We start from the raw sequence: 20984 nt of genomic DNA, 5'->3' as shown, positions 1-20984 counted from the left end.
GAGATGTCACCTTCGACGAAACTATCGTCTACGACCCAGCGGTAGAAAGCTCACCAGATGACTTAGAACTGCTCAGAGCACAGGCTGGTCAGCTAGATCTAGTCGATCTCAACCTTGATATTGACCTCACGATCGAGGCAGTCATGAGTGATTCAGCCTATCTAGGGAGCATTACAAGCCCACCCGCAGCATTAGCTTCTGAATCCCGACGAGCACGACAAAGCAACTCAACAAAAAGTTGTCCAGATCAACAACCATATAACTACGGATCTGATGGCTCTGATACCAGCCTGGATATTTCTACAGCTGGGGGGGTGGAAGCCACAGAACCCACCACAGACTCAAGCTCTCTGATAAATCCTTCGTCTTCCCCTGACACTACTGGAGGAGACAGAGAATCAGACCATATTTCAGATAATCAAAATTCCCACGAGGAGATTCTTGATACCATCATTGTCAGAACTGATAGTGACACCTCGCAAGACGAACAAGAAGGTCACCAGGCAAGCCAGAACGATCAAACAGAGAGGGATCTAGGTCAGCTACCTAGGGGGGCGCTAGAAACAGCGGAGGGGTCCAATGAACCACTCAGTTCAACCCCGGACGTCACTTCATCTAACATGTCCACCAACATTACCAGAAAGCGACAACAACACGATACTGCGCAAGGAGTTGATTTAGCAAACATCATTCAAGCTCCAAGGACTCGAAAACCTAGCAGGAAAGCACAGGATTACAACGATAGCGCCTACCAGAAGGGATACATGGCATACATCACCACTAATGGGTCTGCATACCACTCTGCAAGCCTGAATCACAACAACAAACGACATAAGAGAGATCTTCCTCCGCCACCTAGGAACTGGAGGGAAGCTCAACGACACCCGTTCTTCACTGACTGGAAGAAAGCCTGCGAGGCAGAACTTCAGCACCACTGGAACATCGGTACGTGGAAGAAGATCAAGTCTAGCAAGGTCAACACAGAGCAACACTTCATCATACCGCTATTATGGGTATTTACGTACAAATTCGACAAGCATGGGTACTTGCAAAAGTTCAAAGCAAGAATATGCGTTCAGGGCAATCTTCAACCTCCTAGTGATTTAGATACCTCAGCATCGACGCTTGCAGCTAGGACTTTTAGAACCATGATGGCGCTTGGAGCCAGATTCGGTCTGAGATTCTGGCAGAAAGATGCTGTCAACGCCTTCACAAATGCATGGCTAGATGAACTGGTCTATGTCCACTACCCACCAGGCTTTGAGGAGTATGGGCAAGTTCTACTGCTTCTCCGAGCTCTTTATGGCCTCAGAAGGTCACCCCTTCTCTGGCAACGCCACATCACAAAGACAATGAAGGAAATCGGTTTCACCCAGCTTCAAGAGGATGAATGCGTTTTCATTAGAAATGGAATCCTCATCTTTGTCTTTGTGGACGACATCGTGATTGCTTTCCTACCTAGCAAGGAGGATGAGGCAAGAACACTCACCAACAAACTACAATCTCATTATCAACTGAGAGACATGGGAGACCTTCGATGGTTCCTAGGCATTAGGATCATTCGCGATCTCAACGCCAGAAAGATATGGCTCTGCCTTGACAGCTATATCGATTCACTGGTCACTAAATACAAGATTAATCCTCAAGGAGGATGGCCTCAAACACCTATGAGTCTTGAACAGCTGGTTCAATACAACGGCCAAGCTTCCAAAGAGACGATCAACAACTATCAGAGAAAAGTCGGCTCACTCAACTACGCCGCGGTGATTGGGAGACCAGACATCTCGTACACCACATCGCGACTCTCTGAATACCTTCAGAACCCGGGCCCAGACCACATCGTAGCAGCAGACAGATGTATGGCATACCTGGCTCGAACGAAAGGACTTGCAATCGAGTACGACGGATCTGCCGAAGGAAGACTCTACTGCTCCTCAGACGCTGCCTTCGCAGACGACCTCAACACTCGAAGGAGTAGTCAAGGGTATGTGACAATGCTGTTTGGAGGTCCTATCGACTGGAAGGCCACCAAACAGAAGTGTGTCGTCACCTCATCAACTGAAGCAGAGTTGATTGCTCTCACCCAGGCAACTCGAGAGTATATCGCCACGCTCAGGCTGATGAAGGAGTTAGAGATCCAACCGGACGGATTTCCAACCATACTCTGTGACAACCAACAAACTCTTCGTCTCCTCACTGCTGAGAAACCTCATCGGGTCTCGAAGTTGAAACACATCGACATTCAGAACCTATGGGCAAGGCAAGTGTGTCAGAAAGGAGATATCAACTTCCACTGGATGGATACAAACCACACTATTGCCGATGGGCTCACGAAGCCTCTCAACCGCGTCAAACACGACGATTTCGTTCGTTCACTTCGTCTCGTTGACATCACTCACCTGCTGGGACAGGAAGAGGAGTGAAGGAGCAGACATAGCTTCAGGCAGAGCCTGAACCTAGGGGGGTGTGTCAGACTGCCCCAGGACATTCGTTACGGTACTTGTTTCGCCTCAAGAGACATGACTCATGCTTAACCAGAAGTATGAATAAGGCTAGCAAGGGTAACCTTATACAAGGGGGTCATACACTCATTATATAGATATGGGGTTTCTTCCCATAGCCATTCGTTCGTCATACTCATCAATATACACAGAATGACCCCTGCCTGTCTAACTGCTGCTCGATACCAAGCAATGCAGCAGAAATAGGTTCCAACCATTCGCCCCCAACAGGCAGTGAAATGCACAAGCACCATTTTTGTACTAGCCATCGACTGACCATTGCTCAAACTCGGTGGGTAGGGTCAGCTGAAATAGCACAATGTGAAGTAGAGGGTTTGGCCCGTGCTTCGCCAGCCAACAACTCCAACAAAAGCGTCAGGATGACAGTCATGGATCGTGATTATTGAGCTTCATCCTGAAAGACATCGTGTGGGGGTTTTGGGGCAGCCCCAAAGCCCCCGGCATGACGATGCCCTTCGCAGGCCCTAATGGTCGACTCTCGTCGACATGCAGATTAGCTCGGAAGTTTCAGGCCGAAGCCAACAGCCCACCACCGGCTTGAACCTGTGACTGTATCGAAGAAGTCCTTCCGAGATGAAAGACGAATTCAATTATGAAGACAGGGGAAGATAGAGAAGGCATAAATACTCGCGCTTCCATCTCCTCTGAAGTCAGTGAAGACAAACCACCAGAAATTTGTAAAACAACGCGAGAAAACCTCTCTCTCTTCACAACCCCACCGCGAAGAATAGCTTTCTTATCTTGGTTCTACCCAGAGATTTCTTTGATATGGGCTCCACAGTCGTCCGTTGCCTTTTGATCTGCATCGTTGCAGCAGTCTTGGCTGTGACCCAAGAGGAAAAGGTTTTCGATCTTGGACAACTCGGTCAATATCAAGGAAATGTGAGTACCATTGTTGTCCGCCGGTCCAACTAAGAAAGCTGATACCTTATTTCTTCAAAGGGAAAACTTCCAGATCTCAGTGGTAAAGTGATCTGGATGTCGGGCAAAGAGGGTGCAGGGTTCCATGTTGCCTTGTCACCTGATGCTCAGGACGAAGTCCGGAAGACGTTGATCGGTTGCGAAAAGACTGATGACAAGTGCTACCAAGAGGTACGAGAGGTAATTCAATCGGCCAACTTTGCAATCGACGCCGAGATTGAACGTCGCCACTTTGGGCATTTCCTCTCCAAGACATTCAAGTCAAAGGGCTCCGCGTTCACAATAATTGCTATGTTGCTCCTTTCGGCCTGGAGCTTCAAGCATCCCGAGCAGCCAAGCATTCAATTTGCGGACCATATAATTCCTGATACAACGGCTAGTAGCGCGGCTGGTCTTGCGGACACGAAAACGATTGTCTTATCTGCAGAAGGGAAGGGCGTTGCTACACTCACCCCTGTGCCAGATCCAACCAGACCAGAAGGGTGATTCTCCTGAAAAGATAGTCTTAACATGCGCTACATGTACGATGTTACTGACGAAGCTCTATCCAGTACTGCCACACCTTTTATCACGCCAATTGCCACCGCTACTGCTGGCAATACCCCAGGGGATCTGATGGTCACCATGGACGAAGGACTAGCGAAGCGGCTGGAAGAAATTATACGAAGGTCTACCGACTGCCTTGATGGCAGGCAGTTTGACAGTGACGCCAATGGTAAACGCACTGCTCAGTTCGGATCCGCCATATGTGGTGCTCAAGGGGCCATTGGCATGGCAACTCCTGGTGGCCCACTGGACGACCTCCTTCTCATGAATCCCCCAACCTTACCTTTCACCGCTGGAAATGTCGCCAATGCCGCCCATGTGGTCACGAATTTCGTCAGAGATTTCGCCCCGCTGATGAATGTCGGAGAAGGCGTCGCTCAGGGCATTGGCGAAGTTGTCTTCATGATGGCTTATAACACCCTCATTGAAAATCTACCTCTGGGGGACAAGAATCCGATCAAGCAAGAGCTATTGTCGGGCACTATCACCACACCGCCCGCCTCAGCCTCAGCAACTACTATGTCTAGATGTTCACGAAGCACTGCATGTGAGGCGTCGTGTGAGGGCGTTGGCATTATGTTTCAATATTGCGAAACATCGTGTGGAGCCGTGTCCGGATGCCGAACGGGTACAGGGAGTCAGACATCAACGCCCATTACAACAGTAACGACGAAGGCGTGGATACCTCCACCAGCAGAGACTGGAGTCCCGACAACGACTTTGACCCCATCTGCCAACCCAAGTTGCGCCATGGATAAACCTGCCGAGATTCAATGGGATGCATTTGCAGGATCAAAGTACAATGTGGCAGCAAAGTTCTGCCAGGAAGTCGACGCCCTGGCTTCACAAGCGCTTTCATGGGTTGTCGACATAAGTGGCAACAATCAGGAAGCCAAGCTGCAGGCCCGAACTCCGCCAGTCACACTCGACCCGTACAAGGGCTACATCGTGAATCTCGATTGGAAACCAAACATGGTATTTGACGCAGGCTCTTGCCAGAAAAGCTGCCTAGACGCATACAAAACAGTTGCGAACACATGTGAGTCCATGCCATCTCCCAATCTTCCTTGGATGGCATTGACTAAAACACGTTAGGCGGGCACACGGGAGGCGAAGGCAACGTCATGGCCGAAAAGGGCCAATACGATGCTGGCTGCGGGACGTACTCGTACCAAATCACCAACACGGCCCCTCGCAAAGGCGAACTGCGTTGCAACAGCGAGGGTGACTATCCGAAGCACAAAGATGTCCACGAAGTGACAGTCAAGCAGGGACTCAAGGCTATGTGCAATGAGGTCTTACCTGATGTCGTGACACCCGGACATGGGGCAATAACCCGGATCTACTACTCGAAGTATTTTAATGCCGCGAAGTTGAAGTATACCGTGGCTTGGAGAGAACAGTGCTCGCCTGCCGTAACGGAGCAGAATCCCAAGGAACCTTGGGGTGGGGGTACAATTGGATGTCGCCAATTATTCTACCAACTTTGGACCGATTGTAAGTTCGTGATTGCCGCGGGATCCTATCATGCACCAAACGGGTGGCCTTTATGTCTTTCTAACTCGGGCCGACAGGTATCAATGGAGGTGTTGCTGGAACGCGCGATATTGGGTGTTTGACATACTCCTTGAGTCCTACGGAGGAGTGAAGAGACTACTTTACTTAGCACACTGTCTTTCGTAAAACACCGCTCAGGGAAGTCTATGCGGGAAGGCTAGTTAACTAGAATGGAATATAACGCCTGCATATTAGTTGGTGGGTACGCAATGCTATTTGCCACTTTTGCGCTCTCGGCGGACGGGCTTTTCCCATCAACGCTTTCGTGAGAACACACCTCCCAGGTCGGTCCCACTAGAAGTCGGTTTATGGAGGCTTTTAGATGCTCCCCAAGCGCGATGTAGTTCAATACTTGTTGATCAATACTTGTTTAAGGCATTGTTTATTACTAGGTGGACCACATCTGACTCGTGATTACTAAGTCACAAACTCTTTTAGATGACATTGCTCCTCTTTGCCGAGGGGTGTAATACTAGATATATGAATTAGAAGACAATCATATCCTCCCTAAAACGATGCGACGACGGGCATCTTGAGTCAGCGTACGGCGGCTACGAGATCTTGCCACAAAGAGTTATTGAAGGCCAGGTATTAAAGTATGGTATGGTCAACCGCATAGCAGTTTTGCGATCCTAGGTCAACCGGTCCAGTCAATGCCTTCTAACCCATCCCCTCGCCGCCTGACTTATAACCACCACGCAAACCTACTATTATCGTCCCAATCATGCAGAACTGGGCAACTTTGATTATGGCGGCCTTGGTAGCTGGCTCTGCGGCCAAGGACTGTGCTTTCTTTTACGACTCCACCGTCTCGGATCCCTTCATGGCTTCCATCCCTGCTTCCAACGCCCAGTGGTATTGCAAAAACGACATTGGCGGTACGATGGAGGACAAAGAGTCGAATATCTCCAGCTCGGCAACCAACCCGAACTTCAGATGTGGTATTTGTCGGGGAGCTAGGAGTTCGACCAAAGACTACGACATCCCTGATAAAATTGGCAACTATGCGATTCGATGCGGATACTATGCTCCTGGAAAGTGCACGGCGAGTTAGGATGAAATTGTGAGCCCAAAAATTATCAGGGTCTCCTGTACCTGATTCCAAGCTTTCCCCTCCCTTTCTTTTTACTATTGTTCTAACAACGTTTGAGTCGGCCCTTCATTGGCCTGGAAGGCGAGTGGAGGTCCTAGGAATCGTATACAGCACAGCCTCGATGCCAACTTGAACGAGACTTTTATGGAAGACCATGCTTCGAAGACAAGCCCAGGTGCTATAAAGTCGAGAGGTTGTGTTAATATGGGCAAATACATGACTTCGGGATTGGTCACGACATTCGGTCCAACATCTATGAACTCAACATACAGCGCAAATTATGAAATGAATATTGAGTTTCACAAGTAAGAAGGTGCCTAATCCATATTCTTGCATGAGTGACTGTTGGTGATTTCTTTACTTCAATTTATTGAGAACGGTTCTCTCCGATTCCAAGCTGAAGCCAGGCTTGATATGTTCGTCGTTCTGATAAAGATGTAGTATTACTCGTAACATAAGACATTCCTTGAAGTACTCAATCTAGACTTCGCCTGCTGATTCAAATAAGCTTGATGCTATGTGAACGTTGATTCTACTTACTTCCTGCAAGGACTAGTGCGTGTCGAGTCATTAGACCCTTGGAATATGCATGCCCCTAGAGAAACCGTGTGCATTCGTCCACTTTATTCGTCGGCAGAACTCATAAAATGATCGAGTGAGCATACAACTTCGGCGAGTTCCTCAATGAGAATCGCATATTATTGAGCCTTAGTTCCTTAACGTGTCATTTTCCCCTCGAAATTTATTCTCAGCGCCTGTGGCGTTGGACAAAATGATGAAGGCGATACGGCGCGTCCAGTCATAGCTGAGATTTTCGTCGCGTGTGCGCACTCAGGTTAAGATGTCACATATTCTACAGGTTTAATAGGCTAGCATGTGTGGGATATGAGACACAGCTGCTGGTTCTGCCTAGTTGCCTCGTTGCCTCGCAGCCTGCTGATTTGGCTTCCCTGTCAATGGCATCCCTTCGCAGCTGGTCCCGCATCAAGTCTCGCGTGAGATGCGGCTCCAATATTCTAAGCAACTGCTATCTGAATCGTTGGGAACCAACAACATCTGGCAGTCGTCAATATTTCTACTCATCATTCCTCACACAACGTCACGATGAAGCTTCTCAACTGCTCCACCCTTCGCATCGAGGAGATGCATTGGGCAAGAAAGCAGGAACTCGAAGTGAAGGGCATTTCCACAGCCTACGCTATCCTTTCTCACAAATGGGAGAGCGATGAGGATGAGGTTACCTTCGAAGACATGGCCAGTGCCGACATAAAGTCCAAAAAGCTGCTTGGGTGGTCGAAGATTGAGAAAACTTGCACCGAGGCACTCAAGATCGGGATCGGATACGCCTGGATAGACACTTGCTGCATCGATAAGCGAAACCTCACCGAACTTACTGAAGCCATCAAATCAATGTTCAGGTGGTATGCAGAGGCGGAGATTTGCTTCGCGTATCTCTCAGATGTCGGTCCAGGAGATGACTTGGCAAAAATCCGTGTGGTTCACCAGAGGCTGGACCCTTCAGGAGCTCATCGCTCCGGGCAAAATGGAGTTCTACGACAAGAATTGGAATGCAATTGGCAGCCGATTCAACCTCTCACGACAAATTCAAATGCGAACATCCGTCAACGCTGAAATCTTGAGACACAACTCATCGACGCACGAAAGTATCCAGGATCTCCTGGCCGGTATTCCAGTGGGCCGGCGCATGTCGTGGGCTGCTGATCGCAAGGCAAAGAAAGAGAAAGATCGCGCTTACTCACTCTTGGGCATCTTCGGCGTCAGTATGCCTTTGCGTTATGGGGAAGGCAACCGAGCTTTCATTCGTTTACAGGAAGAGATCATCAAGGAGACCAACGACATGTCACTGTTCGCTTGGTGTGATTCCACAGTCACTTGCATAGATGACTTAGAAGAGTTCCGTGGCATCCTCACCACTACTCCGGATCATTTCCGCGATTGTTGCAATCTAACATCTCTAAGCGATCCAAGGCGTGGCCCAGAGGTCCGTTCAAAATCACAAGAATTATCCGAACCAGATCTCTTTACTAACATGTATACACCAACACCCGTAGTTTTCGATGACAAACAAAGGTCTCCGCCTTGAATCCAAGCTTTTCGCAGTTGACAGAGCTCTTTAATTTCTTGGGCTAGGTTGTCGAAAGATTGAAGGTTCCATCCATGAATTCCAGGGCATTTTGCTCTATCAGCTCAGCAATGAGAGCTATGTCAGAACGAGACCGGACAAGCTCTATGCTAGCAGCTGCGCATCCGAAAGCCGGCCATTCGAAAAGAACGTTCTCTTCATCGCTAAGCAATTCAATATGGGCCTACAGGCAGAGGATTTGTGGATTCCTGGCCGTAATCCTGGCCGTAATATCAAGTTCTGCATCGACGATAAGCAGCCAAAATTGCATGTAATGCTGCGCTGGAGCTCACCATTTTTTGCTGCTTGGATCCCGTCCACACATACTATTGAGAGCTGCGAGCTTTGGAAATTTGAAGGAGAGGTGGAGGTCAAGTCTGGCAATGGAACTAAGTTCACATTGATCTGTGGATTCGACACGCAACATAACTTCTGGATTTATCGGGATGAAAAGGCTCTCAGCGGCCATTGGATGAAACCTGAAGATTACATGCCCGCAGGGCATGGATTTAAGGTGGAAAAGGGAATGGAAGACGGTGTACCAACTACATTCATCCACCTGTTCCGTACCGAGGCTGTCGTAGAGAGATCTATTGAAGTGACATAGAAGAACCTTCGGCAAAAGAATGCCGAGCAGCCCAACGGCCAAATGGAGGCCAACTTGAGGCAAGTTTCGATTTTGTCTTTTATGAAGACAAGTTCGATTGTTGAAGATCTCGGTGAGAAAGAGATAACTGGGGAGGAACATGAAGAAACAAAAGCTAATCGCTTTGAGAGAGTCTCTTCAATTCTGGGAGGTCCAAGGATATGAATACCGTATGTGGGACGGATCACGTGTCCCGCTGTGAGCACAACCTCTTAGCGACCCAAGCATTAGTATGGCACGGAATATGATTTCTCTCATTTGCTGTTGATCAAAATTCAAATTGTCATAAAGTAGCAAACATGCAATATGGTACTATGTATATCGAAGGAGTGGGCGAACCACTCATTCCATTCAATGGGAAGAAGCTCCAGGCCCTGCAACCATCCAACCCAACCTTTCGTCTCTTTTTGGTAAACCCCAACCGTTAATGCGTAATTGGTATAAATGTGATCCCGCAATCCTTCCCAATCTTTTCCCGCCTACTCAAAACAAAATCACTCCGCAGGATTTTAGATGAGAAGTCCACCAACAACACCAGCGGCAGCCATGCCCAAGCTGAGCAGGCCCCAGCGGACGTCGCCGCGGGCCTCGATGCCAGCGCTGGGCTGCGACGAGGATGAAGCAGAGGGGGAGCTCGAGACAGAGCTGGGGCTACCGGTGGCCGCGGAGCCGAGGCTGCCGCCGCCGGTTGCGCTGGGAGCGACGTTGGACTGCGCCGCGGCGGCAGCCTGGGCGTATTGCTCAATGGTCCTTGCACCGCTGGCACTATCAAATCAGTTAGCAACCTTGATTTCAAAACTCTGAATGAAGACAAAGACTTACGGAGCATTGATAACACCGACCATACCGCCCTGGCAATGCTGCCCAGTAGCGCAGTAAAACCACTTAGGATTCGTATCCTTGACCTCAACAGTAAACACCTCGGACCCAACACCAGACGCAACCTGAACCGGACCGCTGAAGAAGCCCGTCGTGGACCCGTTAGTCAGCGGCTGGCATGGCGAGTCAAAGGCGGACTGGGCGACGGAGTGGGCGCGCGGGTAGAAGTGGAACTCGACGACGTCGCCGACGGCGGCGGTGACGCTGTTGGGCTCAAAGGTGAGGCCGCCGTCACCGACCTTGACGACGTGGACGCCGGCAATGCTGGAGGAGGAGGAGGCGGCGGCGGAGGCGGTGTTTGTGGAGGATTCTTGTGCGCCGTAGCCGTATTGAGCGAAGGCTCCTGCGGCGGGGAGGAGTGTTGCGAGGAGGGATGATGTATGCATTTTGGGTCTGTGAGGTTGTAAAATGGACTAGGTGGTGTCGAGTAGAGTAGTTGATGCTTGCTGGTGTATTATGTGAAGACTTGTTTTGTTTGATGATAAGCCAAATCCAAATCTCACGGGAGGGACGTTGTCTTCTTATACACGTAGATCCTCTTGCAGCCTTCACCTTGTGATGATAGATCCTCAAGAAACAACACTAAACACGACCCTCAAACGTTTTACGCCCCTTGGAACATCCCAAGCCTCCATCCTCAAGCCTACACCCCTCCACCTCCCCCAGGCACCATCCACGTTTGATCCCATCACTCCCAAGCCTTAGTCCCTAAACCATGTGGCGGCGGCCTCCTTCAGCAAGTCCGTCTCGGAAGCAAATTGACCCTTGGGCACCAGACCCCACCTCGACTTACCTACCAAGACCAGAAGCAACAAAATTCGGCTAGGCGGTAGCACCCCAATTAGCGTAAGGTAATCACAATTAAGCTTCGCCTCGCGGATGGGATAGTTTCCATGGTGGCATAGTCTCCATCCCCAAACCCGCGCCCCAGCCGGCCGGGTGTATCTGACATCCGAGGTGGCAGCAGTCAGAGAGCCAGAGCCAAGGGCCAGGGATCAGGGGAGTGGTTGTGGGAACAAATACGAACAAGCGTGCAGGCCAAGCATTTTTCTGACGCATGCTGATCCTGGGGGAGGTGGGCATGGGAGGGAAGATGAGAGAGGAGAGGTCCCTCGTCTGAATGCGAATAAGTCTATTTCGAGTCCAAGCTTTTCTTCTTGTCTTCTTTTGGGCTGACAGTGGCCGCGGCATCAGCGACATTACCAACCTACATGGTCTAGAAGAGTTGACCCTAAGCCAAATTCGACCTAAATTAGGACAATAGTATGGGGTCCTCACGGAGGCGGACAAGGACGCCTCCAAGTTTAGCATGACAAGCCAATGAGGCCTTCCACGGATTGGATGACAGCAAGTCTCAGTATGTGCCCAACTGGTTCTGTTGTAGCCATACAGCCAAAAAAGAAAATGACTGTCTACCGGGATCCAACACAGCCGCTGTACATGTCCCGTCCTTCCCGCGCCAATGTTCGGATCATGTTTCGAATAGTCGTGACCCCCAGGCCCGTTGTGGTGTAAGCGCCAGGGAGCAGTACATCATCCAACGTACAAAAATGTTGACAAAAGACACAACAGGATTGTATCATTTTCAGCCCCCATAAGTAGCCGCTAAAGCCGTGTTCCGCCTAGGAAAGCTGGTCGCTGGTCAGCCAGTAAGCAGCCCCCTCGACCGAACCAACCATTCACATCTACAACCAAGCCAGACCAGAAACAATGGCCAAACCTCGTTCATCCCAAACAGAAACAGGGGGATCTTGGATGATAGGAGGGGAGTTGTGGTCCTCCAAGGATTACCGGTAGGTACGGCAAGCTTAATCCCCTTTCACTTTCTCCCCCTTCCACGTATCTACCTCAAGTCTCTAGTATCCAATTCTAACAAAGTACCCAGTGGATACACACTACCTCATTAGTGGCCTCCCCAGAACAACGTTTGGCGTTTCTCGCTTCGAGTGCCGAGCGTTCCATTCCCAGAGTTGGGGTGGCAGCATAACCCTGTCGCGACCATCATCCGGGGTGATGATTGGACCGGGGCCCGTCTTAGGCTCTGTTGGCGCCGCAAAAGTTTAAAACGTCTTGAGCTTGAAGATGCCGCTCGTCCCAGCCCTTCACTCTCCCCCTCCTTGTTCTCATCCAGGGGTTCATCTTTCGGGATTGAGGAGGATAACTTGACTACTTTCATACCATACGAGAGGGCATGAATTATGAAAAAAGAGAAGAAGTGAATTCCAGTCTCGATTGTGATCCATAAACCAGAAGCCCATCAAGCTGCGCACCCATAAACGACACAAGCCCAAGCCCCTGTTTAGAGCCAACACCAAGTCAGCTTTCCCCACGCCGTTATTCCCAGCTGGGGAGGTCAAAAGAAGACTCATCCCAACCCAAGCACCCAAAATTAAGGTTCTCCTAGTGTTCTTCTGCAGGCGGGCCAACAAAAACTCCCATCTCCTCCGCATTTTCTCTGCACCACAGCCACCCTCGCCTAGCACCCGAGCCGGCGACCGGGACAACTCACTCCCCCAAGCGCTTGCACTTGTGCCTCGTACATGTAGTCGGTGCAGAAAATGACCGCCAAGTGACGATAATGGGGCCCTTCTGCATGTCGAGCCACAAGTTCTCGGCTGAACCATCGCACCGGAGCCGGTCACGGAGATTCAATCGCTTCCCAGGTGTTGTCATTGCTCACACAATCTAACCTGTCCTGGTGCGCGTTTCCACTGGAGTCGTCGAAATTGGTAATTGGATTTGCCTTATTCAACACGATGCCTCGCCTTATTACAAACCATGACTGATGTCCGACGCCAATATCTCCCTGACTCGTATCCCAAGTTGCCAGCTACCAGTAACCATGGTTCCCGAAATCGAAACAAAACAAGCTCGTAACAGCGTGACATGACGTGACAGCCATAACATGTACAAACTCAATTCAATAAAACACACGGCGCAGGGTCCCAGCACTGCCAGAATCATCAGATGAAAGCTCTTCACTCTTCATCGCTCGAGCTGGAGGACGCTGCCGCTGCTGCTTCTTTGGCGTCATCGCCTGCCTTCTTCTCCTTCTTGTTCTTCTTGCCCTTCTTCTTATTCTTCTTCTTGCTGGAGGAGCTCTCGGCTGGCTCTCCCAGATCAATCAAGTTGGTCGAAGCCTGACCATTACCGGCATTTCCAGCCGAAACGGCCTTGGAGATCTCGACCAACATTTTCTTGAGCTCTTCAACTTCGCTTCGCAACTGCTGCACCTCGTAGATCGTAGGATCGTGCTCCAAGTTGGTCTTGGCGCTTGCGCAGACCTTGTTCCATCCATCGGATTCGAAGTCGACCTGGTCCATCATCTGCTCCCACTCCTCGATTGTGTCGTCGTCTTCCTCACCTCTCGCTCGGTTGCTCCTGATGTCGGCGGCTGAGCGAGTCTCGAAGATTGCGGCGACAACTAAAACCGGCGAGTAGAGGATTCCCATGATAACGTCGCTCATCTTCTCGAACTTGGATTTCTCCATCCACCAGAAGAGGCAAATGACAATCATCTCAATGAGGTTGAATGGCGGGATGTAGACGTTTTCGTCGGGGGCACGGACGAATTGCATCGTCTTCTGGGCAAACAGCGCGAGATACTCGTCGTTGGCGTTGTCGTAAATGTCTTCGTATGCGGAGTTGTACAGCGCAATGAGGATGTTGAGCAAAACGACCTGCGATCCAAATCAGCAACTGGTCCCATCTTCTCATAGGACCACGACTTACCATGACAATGAACGTGAAGCAGTAGTACAGGATGATACCGAACGGCGGCGAGAACCTGTCGAATCCGTCAAAGTCGGGGCTCTGCATGATGGCGTTGGCCATGGCTGACATGATGAATGTTATATCATCAGCCACCAAGTCGTCTGCCAAGTCGAGACCAATAAAGGCCTGGAGGAATCCGATGATCAACACAGCAAGCAGGGCGAAGAAGATGATTGACTCCTTCATCATGACCTTTAGCACGACTAGCATAGCTCCAAAGAAGCGGAAGCTGTCGAGATAAAGCAAAAGGCGAGACCAAATCATGGGTGCGCTGAAAGCCAAGAAGTTGTAGCTCAGTTCACTGTACATTTTCCGCGCGGGTTCACCCTCGTCGTGGGTAAGGCCGATTATGCGAAGAATCAGGGATAGCGTGATGAAGGTGTAGAGAACGCCATTGAATGCGTTCCAGAAACCTAGGATGTGGTAGCCGGCCTTCCAGAACTTGGTGACCTCCTCGCAGATAAAGCCGAGGGTGAAGATGTACAACAACACCTCAGCCGCGTCCAAAACACCCTTGGCGTTGACCGAGTTGATAACGGCAGTGTAGAGACCAATGTAGATGAGGGAGATGAGCACCTGAGTGGCGTTCTGGTACATGGGAGCCCGGATGCGATCGGGATCCATGTGCACGAGGAAGGACGGATTCGTCTTGTCCTTGTAGTCGACGAATACTGCAGGGTCGTCTTCGTCCTGGACCAGCCATCCCTTCCACAAGTATGAAATGCATTTTTGGTATCCCGAAGAGCCAATGACTCTGACGGCGTGGAGATCGACGGCCTTTTCGATAGCGTTCGCGGGCGGTGTGGCTTCGCCGTCCACAACTACAGAGTATCGGCGGAGGAGAACGGAGTGCATTAGGTATTGAAGGTCGTCTTCGGTTTCGATGCTGTATACAGCTGTTAGTGTCCTGGGTGTCTTCTCTGGGCAGTGGCGTTATAAGTACATACATCTGCTTCGCAATAACCTCACAAGCGACGGCGCGCACTCTGTGTAGGTCGGCGTCCCAGAGCTCGGCCAAGGCCTGGTGCTTGAACCATCTCTTGCAGACAATCAAGCAGAAGACAACACATGATCCGTAGTGCGAGCCGCCAGCTTCCTTGGCGGCCTTGACGACCTTGGTCGTGATGATCTTGCTATGCGCCTTTGTGATCTCGACTTCGTCCAATTCGCAGGGGACTGCCAGCTCAATCAGGTGTCGAAGCTTGAGGGCAATCTTTGTTACTTCGGGGGCAGGGATCGCGGACTCGAGATGCTCGCTTCGATATTGCGGCAGGACTAGATGGGGGCAACAGGCCCAAGTGTAAGCTGTTGAAACTGATTGAGGGGGTTCCATGGCGTGCCGAAGGACAACGCGGCTGGAGTTGGTAAAGCCAGGCGTTCCAAAGGAAGAGGGGGGTCGATTAGCAGGAGTACGTACGGCGTCTTCGGTCATCGCGGATCCAGTCCGAGTGGAAGTCGTGATGATGGCGTGGATGCCTATCCCACCCCAGCAAACGGGACACCCAGTTGAAGTTGGCCATGACAACCGCGATTGCTTCGTTTTTTCAGGAATCAGGAACACTTTCACGTAACGCTTTGTCCGTTTGAACGAATAGTCGATCAATCGAAGGAATCGGCGCGATCGGATCGTGGAAACAGGTGTCGAGCAACGAGAACTAATTGACAAGAGCTCACAGGAGATGACTTCCTGGATCGAAGCTGGCAATTGATCAAAAAGCCAAAGGATCAAGAAACAGGAGAAAAATCCTAGGTTCGGCTCCTGACTCTGAGGAGGTGCAGCAGCGGCCGTCGCATTCTCGTCTCCTCTCCGCGCGGCCGGGTTCCCTGTTTTTGTTGTTGGCACCAAAGAGAAGGTCCGACAGGAGCTTGTCCTCTTCCTGCCGCAGGTGACGTCGACCGACAGCGGGGCATTCCCTGTGCAGTGCCGGCAATAAGGTGGATCACTAACAATTCGACGCCTTGGGTGTTCGCAGATGAGATAATCAGCGACTTTGGAGCTTCGATCTACGCTAGTCTCTCTTTAGCCGTCCCCACATCACTGGCGTGGGAAAGTTGGCTGCGCTGCCACGCTTCAACAGCTGAATCCTGCCCGCCGTCACACCACCAGTCTCAGTCTCGGACATTTTTTTCATTTCTTTTTCACTGAAATCTCCAATTTCATGATAAATTCCTTTAGTTCGAAATATGGTAGCCTTTAGCTTATTCACTTAAATATTCGACGACGTGCCATCTCACACTTCATGTTTATACGCATTTTCTCAAGAAGCAATCAGCTGAGAATCTTCACCATCAGCTCATTGTGAGTGGACAGCACATAAGAGCATGAGTACATGAGTGACCAATCTCATCAATTTCATTCGTTTTCGGTCGAAGTTATGCTTCGCATACAGTCTCCAAATGAGACCATCCCGACGCTGGTGATGTCTCACTCACACCCGTCATCGTCTTGACCCAAAATTCCCCGCCATTCTCCAAGCCACTTGACTGACCCCGAAGGGCCTCTTGTGTCTCCATTGGCTTGCTCTTTGGTTTCTTCATCGTCATCTTCTTCATCTCTCTCATTCCCCCACAATCATAGATGAGAGAAATGGTGAAGAGACGGAGGAGGTGAGCGACGCTTGTCCTCCTCATCACCCGCATGTTGGCCGTCTCGCCGCTCAGCCTTGACCCCTCGCGAATTGCTACGGTATGCCCATCTCATATGCTCAGACTAGGTCGTGAGCCCCTCCGGATCTCTCGCTGATGACGATACCCTCACATCGTCTATCACGCCGTCGCCCCCGTTGTCTCCTTCCACAAGTCAATCACCATATTCGCAATATTCTGAATAGCCTCCGGCGCGTTCGGCAGATGATGGCCACCCGGATACCTCACAACCTTGCGCGTACTCCGCTCAGAACACTGCTCAATCAACATCTCGCTCGCCGGCTTCCATGGATCAAACAAGCCCACCACATGAACAGTCGGCGACCGAATCAGCACGTCGTCAGGCACAAAAGGCGGATACGTCCCGCATAGAAACACCCCAAAGAAGTTGTACGGCACAAACGGCTGCCGCTGCTGCTCAATCAACAGACTCGACGCCGCCCGCGCGCCCTGCGAAAACCCCAGCACGCCGACGTAGGGCCCCGTCTGCTGCACGTACACCTTGAGCATCTCCATCGCCGTGTCTTTTTGCTGCTGGAACTCCTCGGCGGGGATGGAGGGATCGTCGCTGACCCATCGTCGGTACGGCCCGCATCCCTCGAATACGGGGAGTACGCCCGGCCCGGCCTCCGTCTCGATCGGCCCGTCGAGGTAGACAAATTCGAACCGCGGCTCGAGGACGCGCGATAACCTGATCAGTTGTATCTGGAAGATGCCTGCTGAGGAGCCGCCTCCGTGCAGGCAGAGGATCTTTGGCCGTTCCCGCGGCGCCTCATTGACTGCGTACGGCTGATACATGGTCTGACTCTACCCGTGTTGCTGGCGCGCTAAAGAAATACCCGAGAAGCAAGCAAGGGGAGTGGCGTGTGGCGAGTGAATGTGACTCCAGAGAACGGACGAGGTAGCGAACGACAGATGCGGCCTTGCGTGAGGACTGTAGAGTGAAGTGAAGGATGTTTCTTCCAAAGACCTCCTCACACAGCGTGCGTGGTGCGACTGAAGTGAAATGTGACTGACGGGGATGCAGGTAATATGAGAAAGAAAGTGGATCGATCATATGCTCGCTCCAGCCTCCAGTTCCCAGGCCCCCCACGGCCCCCAAAGCACTCGGCCGTTTCGGGCTTCTGCCATCTTGAACCTCCGACGCCCGGCCCCTGGTCTCATCTTTCCGGTTCGCCTTACATAAGCGTAAACCAAACTCTCATCTACCATCTGGCCAACCAAGTCGTCTCTAGGAACTCTATCAGGCAGCATCAAGATTACATGGAAACGTTCTAGTCTGACTCGGGTGGTTGGTGTTGAACTTTAAGACATGCACTGCTGGAAGACAGTTCAACACTCGCCCGGTTCGGATCCGGCTTATCCGTTCGTTCGATTCGTAGCCATTGTGGTGGTTTGGTAATGTGGTGATGTCGGTTGAGTATTCGTAGTCTTTAGAAACAGTAAATTTGCCAGTTCTACAAGGTGAAAGAGGCGATGGAATTGTTTGAAGCTTTTTCTGCCATCACATTAATATAAGATTAACTGTTTTGATCTGGTTGAAATACTTGCTCTCCACTGTCACGTCTTGTGAGGTAAGGTATGTATAGCGTTATTGGTCTTTGTAGTAATTCTTGGATCTATGGAGCTAAGCATGCTGACGCATAAGAATCTTGATTTATTTTACTACCACTCTGCTGTCTTCGGGAACAGTCGCAGCTTAGAGTGTAAATCCTCCGTCTCAATAGTCTCTACTTCGCAAATCAATCGTAGGGCACGGCGATCTGCGACCTGTTGCCATGGCTTGATAACGGCCCCGGGAATCTCCAGTTGCCATGTCGCTGCAGTCGTGAGTTTTGCTGTGTTATCTTCTCCAATATCGAATCGAAGAGAGAATGAAAATGGCTCCGTTGGACTGAAGACTTCCATTGTTTCGAGCTTGGGCATATGCGTTGCCGCCATTCCTGCCGCCGATATCAAGAAATTCGTCCCCGCGAAAGAAGTCGAATAACATGATTCGTCAAGGCCAAATGAGTAAGGCACGGCCAACGACGTGGGTGTTCTGGACCGTTCTCCGGGGCACCAGCAGATGGAGCTTGTCGTTTAATTAACTCTATGACGAATAATTAGTTTGAAGTCGGAGGCCGGGTTTGGCGCTTGGTATTCACATTCTGGTGTTGCGTTTTCTTTCGTATTTGCGTGTTTAGTTTTCTTTCTGTTCCGTTGCACAATGAAAAAACTAAAAGCCCGTCACCAACTTATACTGCCCATGGAAAGCTGTCAGTCCAACACCCGGAAGGGCAGGACCTTGATATAGTTCGACGCCTGGGCGGACTCTTAGGACCTGAATGGCCAACCCGATCTCACCTTTAGCCAGGCTCCGGTGTTCAGACATGTCCATCATATTTCACTCGCTTCATGGTTCTCGGCAGATCTGATGCATCAGCCTTCTGAGTACCTTATACTAAAACAATTAAGCCACCTCAACATGAGCAGGGAAACGCTCGCCATTTTCGATGTTCTGGTCAACAAGCTAGGTACTAAAGTAGGCAGAACTCCCAATCTCCGTCCGCTCTCTGTGACACGACTATGTTGAGTATTTTCCCTGAATAAAAGGTGCCTTCTCGAGAGCCTGTGCCTGGATATGCCAAATTCTCCGACCCTTTCGCACAAGCTGATCACCAAACTTATCAAGTACTTCCTCGACATCAGTCAAGTTCTTGCGCCTAGCCTCATGAAAGTCTTCCTCAGGCCCGAATGTGGCCGCTTGCCATATGTGTTTCCAGCGAGAGACAGCCTGAGTGGCCAAGGGGCTTTGGCTCTGAACTCTCGTAGCCACCATGTAGAATGAGGAGCGCTTGTTGTGACCAGTCGTCGGCTTGAAGGTCTTGATATCGGAGAACTGAGAAAAGCAGTACAGCTCACGAACCGTGCCCCAAGCCTCCATCTTGTGGAAGAGTACAACCATGGTTCCGCCGGGTCTGAGCCGCTCGAGGCCGAGCGCAAGCTGGCTGGTGGCCAGTCGCTGAGACTCGCTCTCATGTCGATACGAGGCACGCTCTTGCTTGTGCACCACTGTTCCTCCACAGATGACCAGATCGAATTGTTGACCGGGCATGAACTGGCGAGGGAGGAACTTGGCAAAGTCTGGATGATCGGCGGGAATGTCATGGATGCCCATGTCCGCAGCGAGCATGGTGACGTCGACGTCTCTGCGGTCGATATCAAGGTTGTCGGGTATCATGACCCTGTGGCCCCCATCAAACTCGGGAAGACTGAAGCCCATCGCTTGCGCACCTGTGTTCAGATACATGGCCGTCGCGAGGAAGCCGCCAGGCGCCATGCCCATGTCAAGGATCTGTGTCTTGCCCCAGCTAGGAGTTTTGACTTTGAGGGCGCTCGTGTTTCTTTGCATCTCTTGGCCGATTCTCTTCATCATGTTGTAGAAAGCTATCGTAGCCCGATCGGTAGGATTTTCGGCAACACGACGCTGGTTCTCAAAGAACGTGTCACCTGCAGGGTTCTCCCATCCCTGCGAGTCGCGGCCGGTGATTAGCATTCTTCCAGCGAATACAGAGGGCTACCTACGAACCTTCTTGCGCAAGTCGCGGACCTTGACAAACTCCGGGGAGTTCTTTCCGAGATAGTCATGAATGAGCCTGCCCGGACTCTCGCAGTCTTGGTCTGATTCACGACACACCCGCGGCTCGGTCGTGGAAGCTTCCATTACCACCGGCGAGGGAGTTTTGTCATGACTGCCGAAATCTTCGGTGGCTGCCGCCATGTTACGAGCCGTGTTGAAATACAATCTTGGTTGAATTCAAGTAAACTGGTGATGACGGGGACATGAATACAGAAATAATTCAGAGGTCTTGATTCGGTTGATGAAGATAATAGCGGTGTCTGTGATATGCCATCACGTGCCTTCGCGCATATTCCAGACCTTTATTTGGAATATACTGAAGCCTGAAAGAAATCGTCGCAGCCTGATGTTTGAGAGCCAGCCAGTAACTGCCCGCCCTCCTGCTTTGAACAGCTGGGTTGACGGCCTTCTGCATCTTCTTTGTCTTCAACCAATGAGGCCTGATTCATCTTCGAACGAAACGCGCATCACATTTGAGACTTGCGCTAGTACTTACTGGCCGAGAACACGCATAGATGTCAAGAGCTGGTAGAAAATTGCCATGTTCTTCGAATGTAGAAGCATAGGGCTCTGTTATTAACGGAAGTCGAAACTAGTCTCTCTAATTGCCATCTCGCACTATCAGCGTACTAACA

At 50.8% G+C, this 20984-nt stretch overlaps 8 protein-coding genes across 8 annotated transcripts; 3 read left to right on the top strand and 5 right to left on the bottom strand.

Moving 5' to 3' along the window:
- Nucleotides 1–3290: 3290 nt before the first annotated feature.
- On the top strand, nucleotides 3291–5637 carry CABS01_13132 (uncharacterized protein; the record flags this gene model as incomplete). The annotated part of the gene is made up of 5 exons (XM_060546478.1): nucleotides 3291–3404; nucleotides 3465–3925; nucleotides 3995–5028; nucleotides 5085–5486; nucleotides 5564–5637. 5 exons carry the CDS (start codon nucleotides 3291–3293, stop codon nucleotides 5635–5637), a joined length of 2085 nt encoding a protein of 694 aa, XP_060395376.1.
- Nucleotides 5638–6270: 633 nt separating this feature from the next.
- On the top strand, nucleotides 6271–6600 carry CABS01_13131 (uncharacterized protein; the record flags this gene model as incomplete). The annotated part of the gene is made up of 1 exon (XM_060546477.1): nucleotides 6271–6600. One exon carries the CDS (start codon nucleotides 6271–6273, stop codon nucleotides 6598–6600), a length of 330 nt encoding a protein of 109 aa, XP_060395375.1.
- A 1143-nt stretch (nucleotides 6601–7743) lies between these two features.
- Nucleotides 7744–9389, top strand: CABS01_13130 (HET domain-containing protein; the record flags this gene model as incomplete). The annotated part of the gene is made up of 4 exons (XM_060546476.1): nucleotides 7744–8100; nucleotides 8162–8641; nucleotides 8712–8730; nucleotides 8791–9389. The coding sequence occupies 4 exons, from the start codon at nucleotides 7744–7746 to the stop codon at nucleotides 9387–9389; spliced, it is 1455 nt and encodes a 484-aa protein (XP_060395374.1).
- Nucleotides 9390–9937: 548 nt separating this feature from the next.
- Nucleotides 9938–10693, bottom strand: CABS01_13129 (uncharacterized protein; the record flags this gene model as incomplete). Its single annotated transcript, XM_060546475.1, has 2 exons — nucleotides 9938–10193; nucleotides 10251–10693. The coding sequence occupies 2 exons, from the start codon at nucleotides 10691–10693 to the stop codon at nucleotides 9938–9940; spliced, it is 699 nt and encodes a 232-aa protein (XP_060395373.1).
- A 2383-nt stretch (nucleotides 10694–13076) lies between these two features.
- On the bottom strand, nucleotides 13077–13214 carry CABS01_13128 (uncharacterized protein; the record flags this gene model as incomplete). The annotated part of the gene is made up of 2 exons (XM_060546474.1): nucleotides 13077–13118; nucleotides 13149–13214. The coding sequence occupies 2 exons, from the start codon at nucleotides 13212–13214 to the stop codon at nucleotides 13077–13079; spliced, it is 108 nt and encodes a 35-aa protein (XP_060395372.1).
- Nucleotides 13215–13285: 71 nt separating this feature from the next.
- Nucleotides 13286–15601, bottom strand: CABS01_13127 (potassium ion channel Yvc1; the record flags this gene model as incomplete). Its single annotated transcript, XM_060546473.1, has 4 exons — nucleotides 13286–13987; nucleotides 14040–14967; nucleotides 15029–15356; nucleotides 15499–15601. The coding sequence occupies 4 exons, from the start codon at nucleotides 15599–15601 to the stop codon at nucleotides 13286–13288; spliced, it is 2061 nt and encodes a 686-aa protein (XP_060395371.1).
- A 1246-nt stretch (nucleotides 15602–16847) lies between these two features.
- Nucleotides 16848–17525, bottom strand: CABS01_13126 (oxidoreductase; the record flags this gene model as incomplete). Its single annotated transcript, XM_060546472.1, has 1 exon — nucleotides 16848–17525. One exon carries the CDS (start codon nucleotides 17523–17525, stop codon nucleotides 16848–16850), a length of 678 nt encoding a protein of 225 aa, XP_060395370.1.
- Nucleotides 17526–19293: 1768 nt separating this feature from the next.
- On the bottom strand, nucleotides 19294–20490 carry CABS01_13125 (uncharacterized protein; the record flags this gene model as incomplete). The annotated part of the gene is made up of 2 exons (XM_060546471.1): nucleotides 19294–20238; nucleotides 20299–20490. 2 exons carry the CDS (start codon nucleotides 20488–20490, stop codon nucleotides 19294–19296), a joined length of 1137 nt encoding a protein of 378 aa, XP_060395369.1.
- Nucleotides 20491–20984: the final 494 nt, after the last annotated feature.

This window comes from Colletotrichum abscissum (assembly GCF_030869225.1).
Source record: "Colletotrichum abscissum strain IMI 504890 chromosome Unknown Scaffold_42.1, whole genome shotgun sequence".
Taxonomy (NCBI): domain Eukaryota; kingdom Fungi; phylum Ascomycota; class Sordariomycetes; order Glomerellales; family Glomerellaceae; genus Colletotrichum; species Colletotrichum abscissum.
The sequence above is the reverse complement of the archived record's forward strand: the minus strand, read 5'-3'. Positions and strand labels throughout refer to the sequence as shown.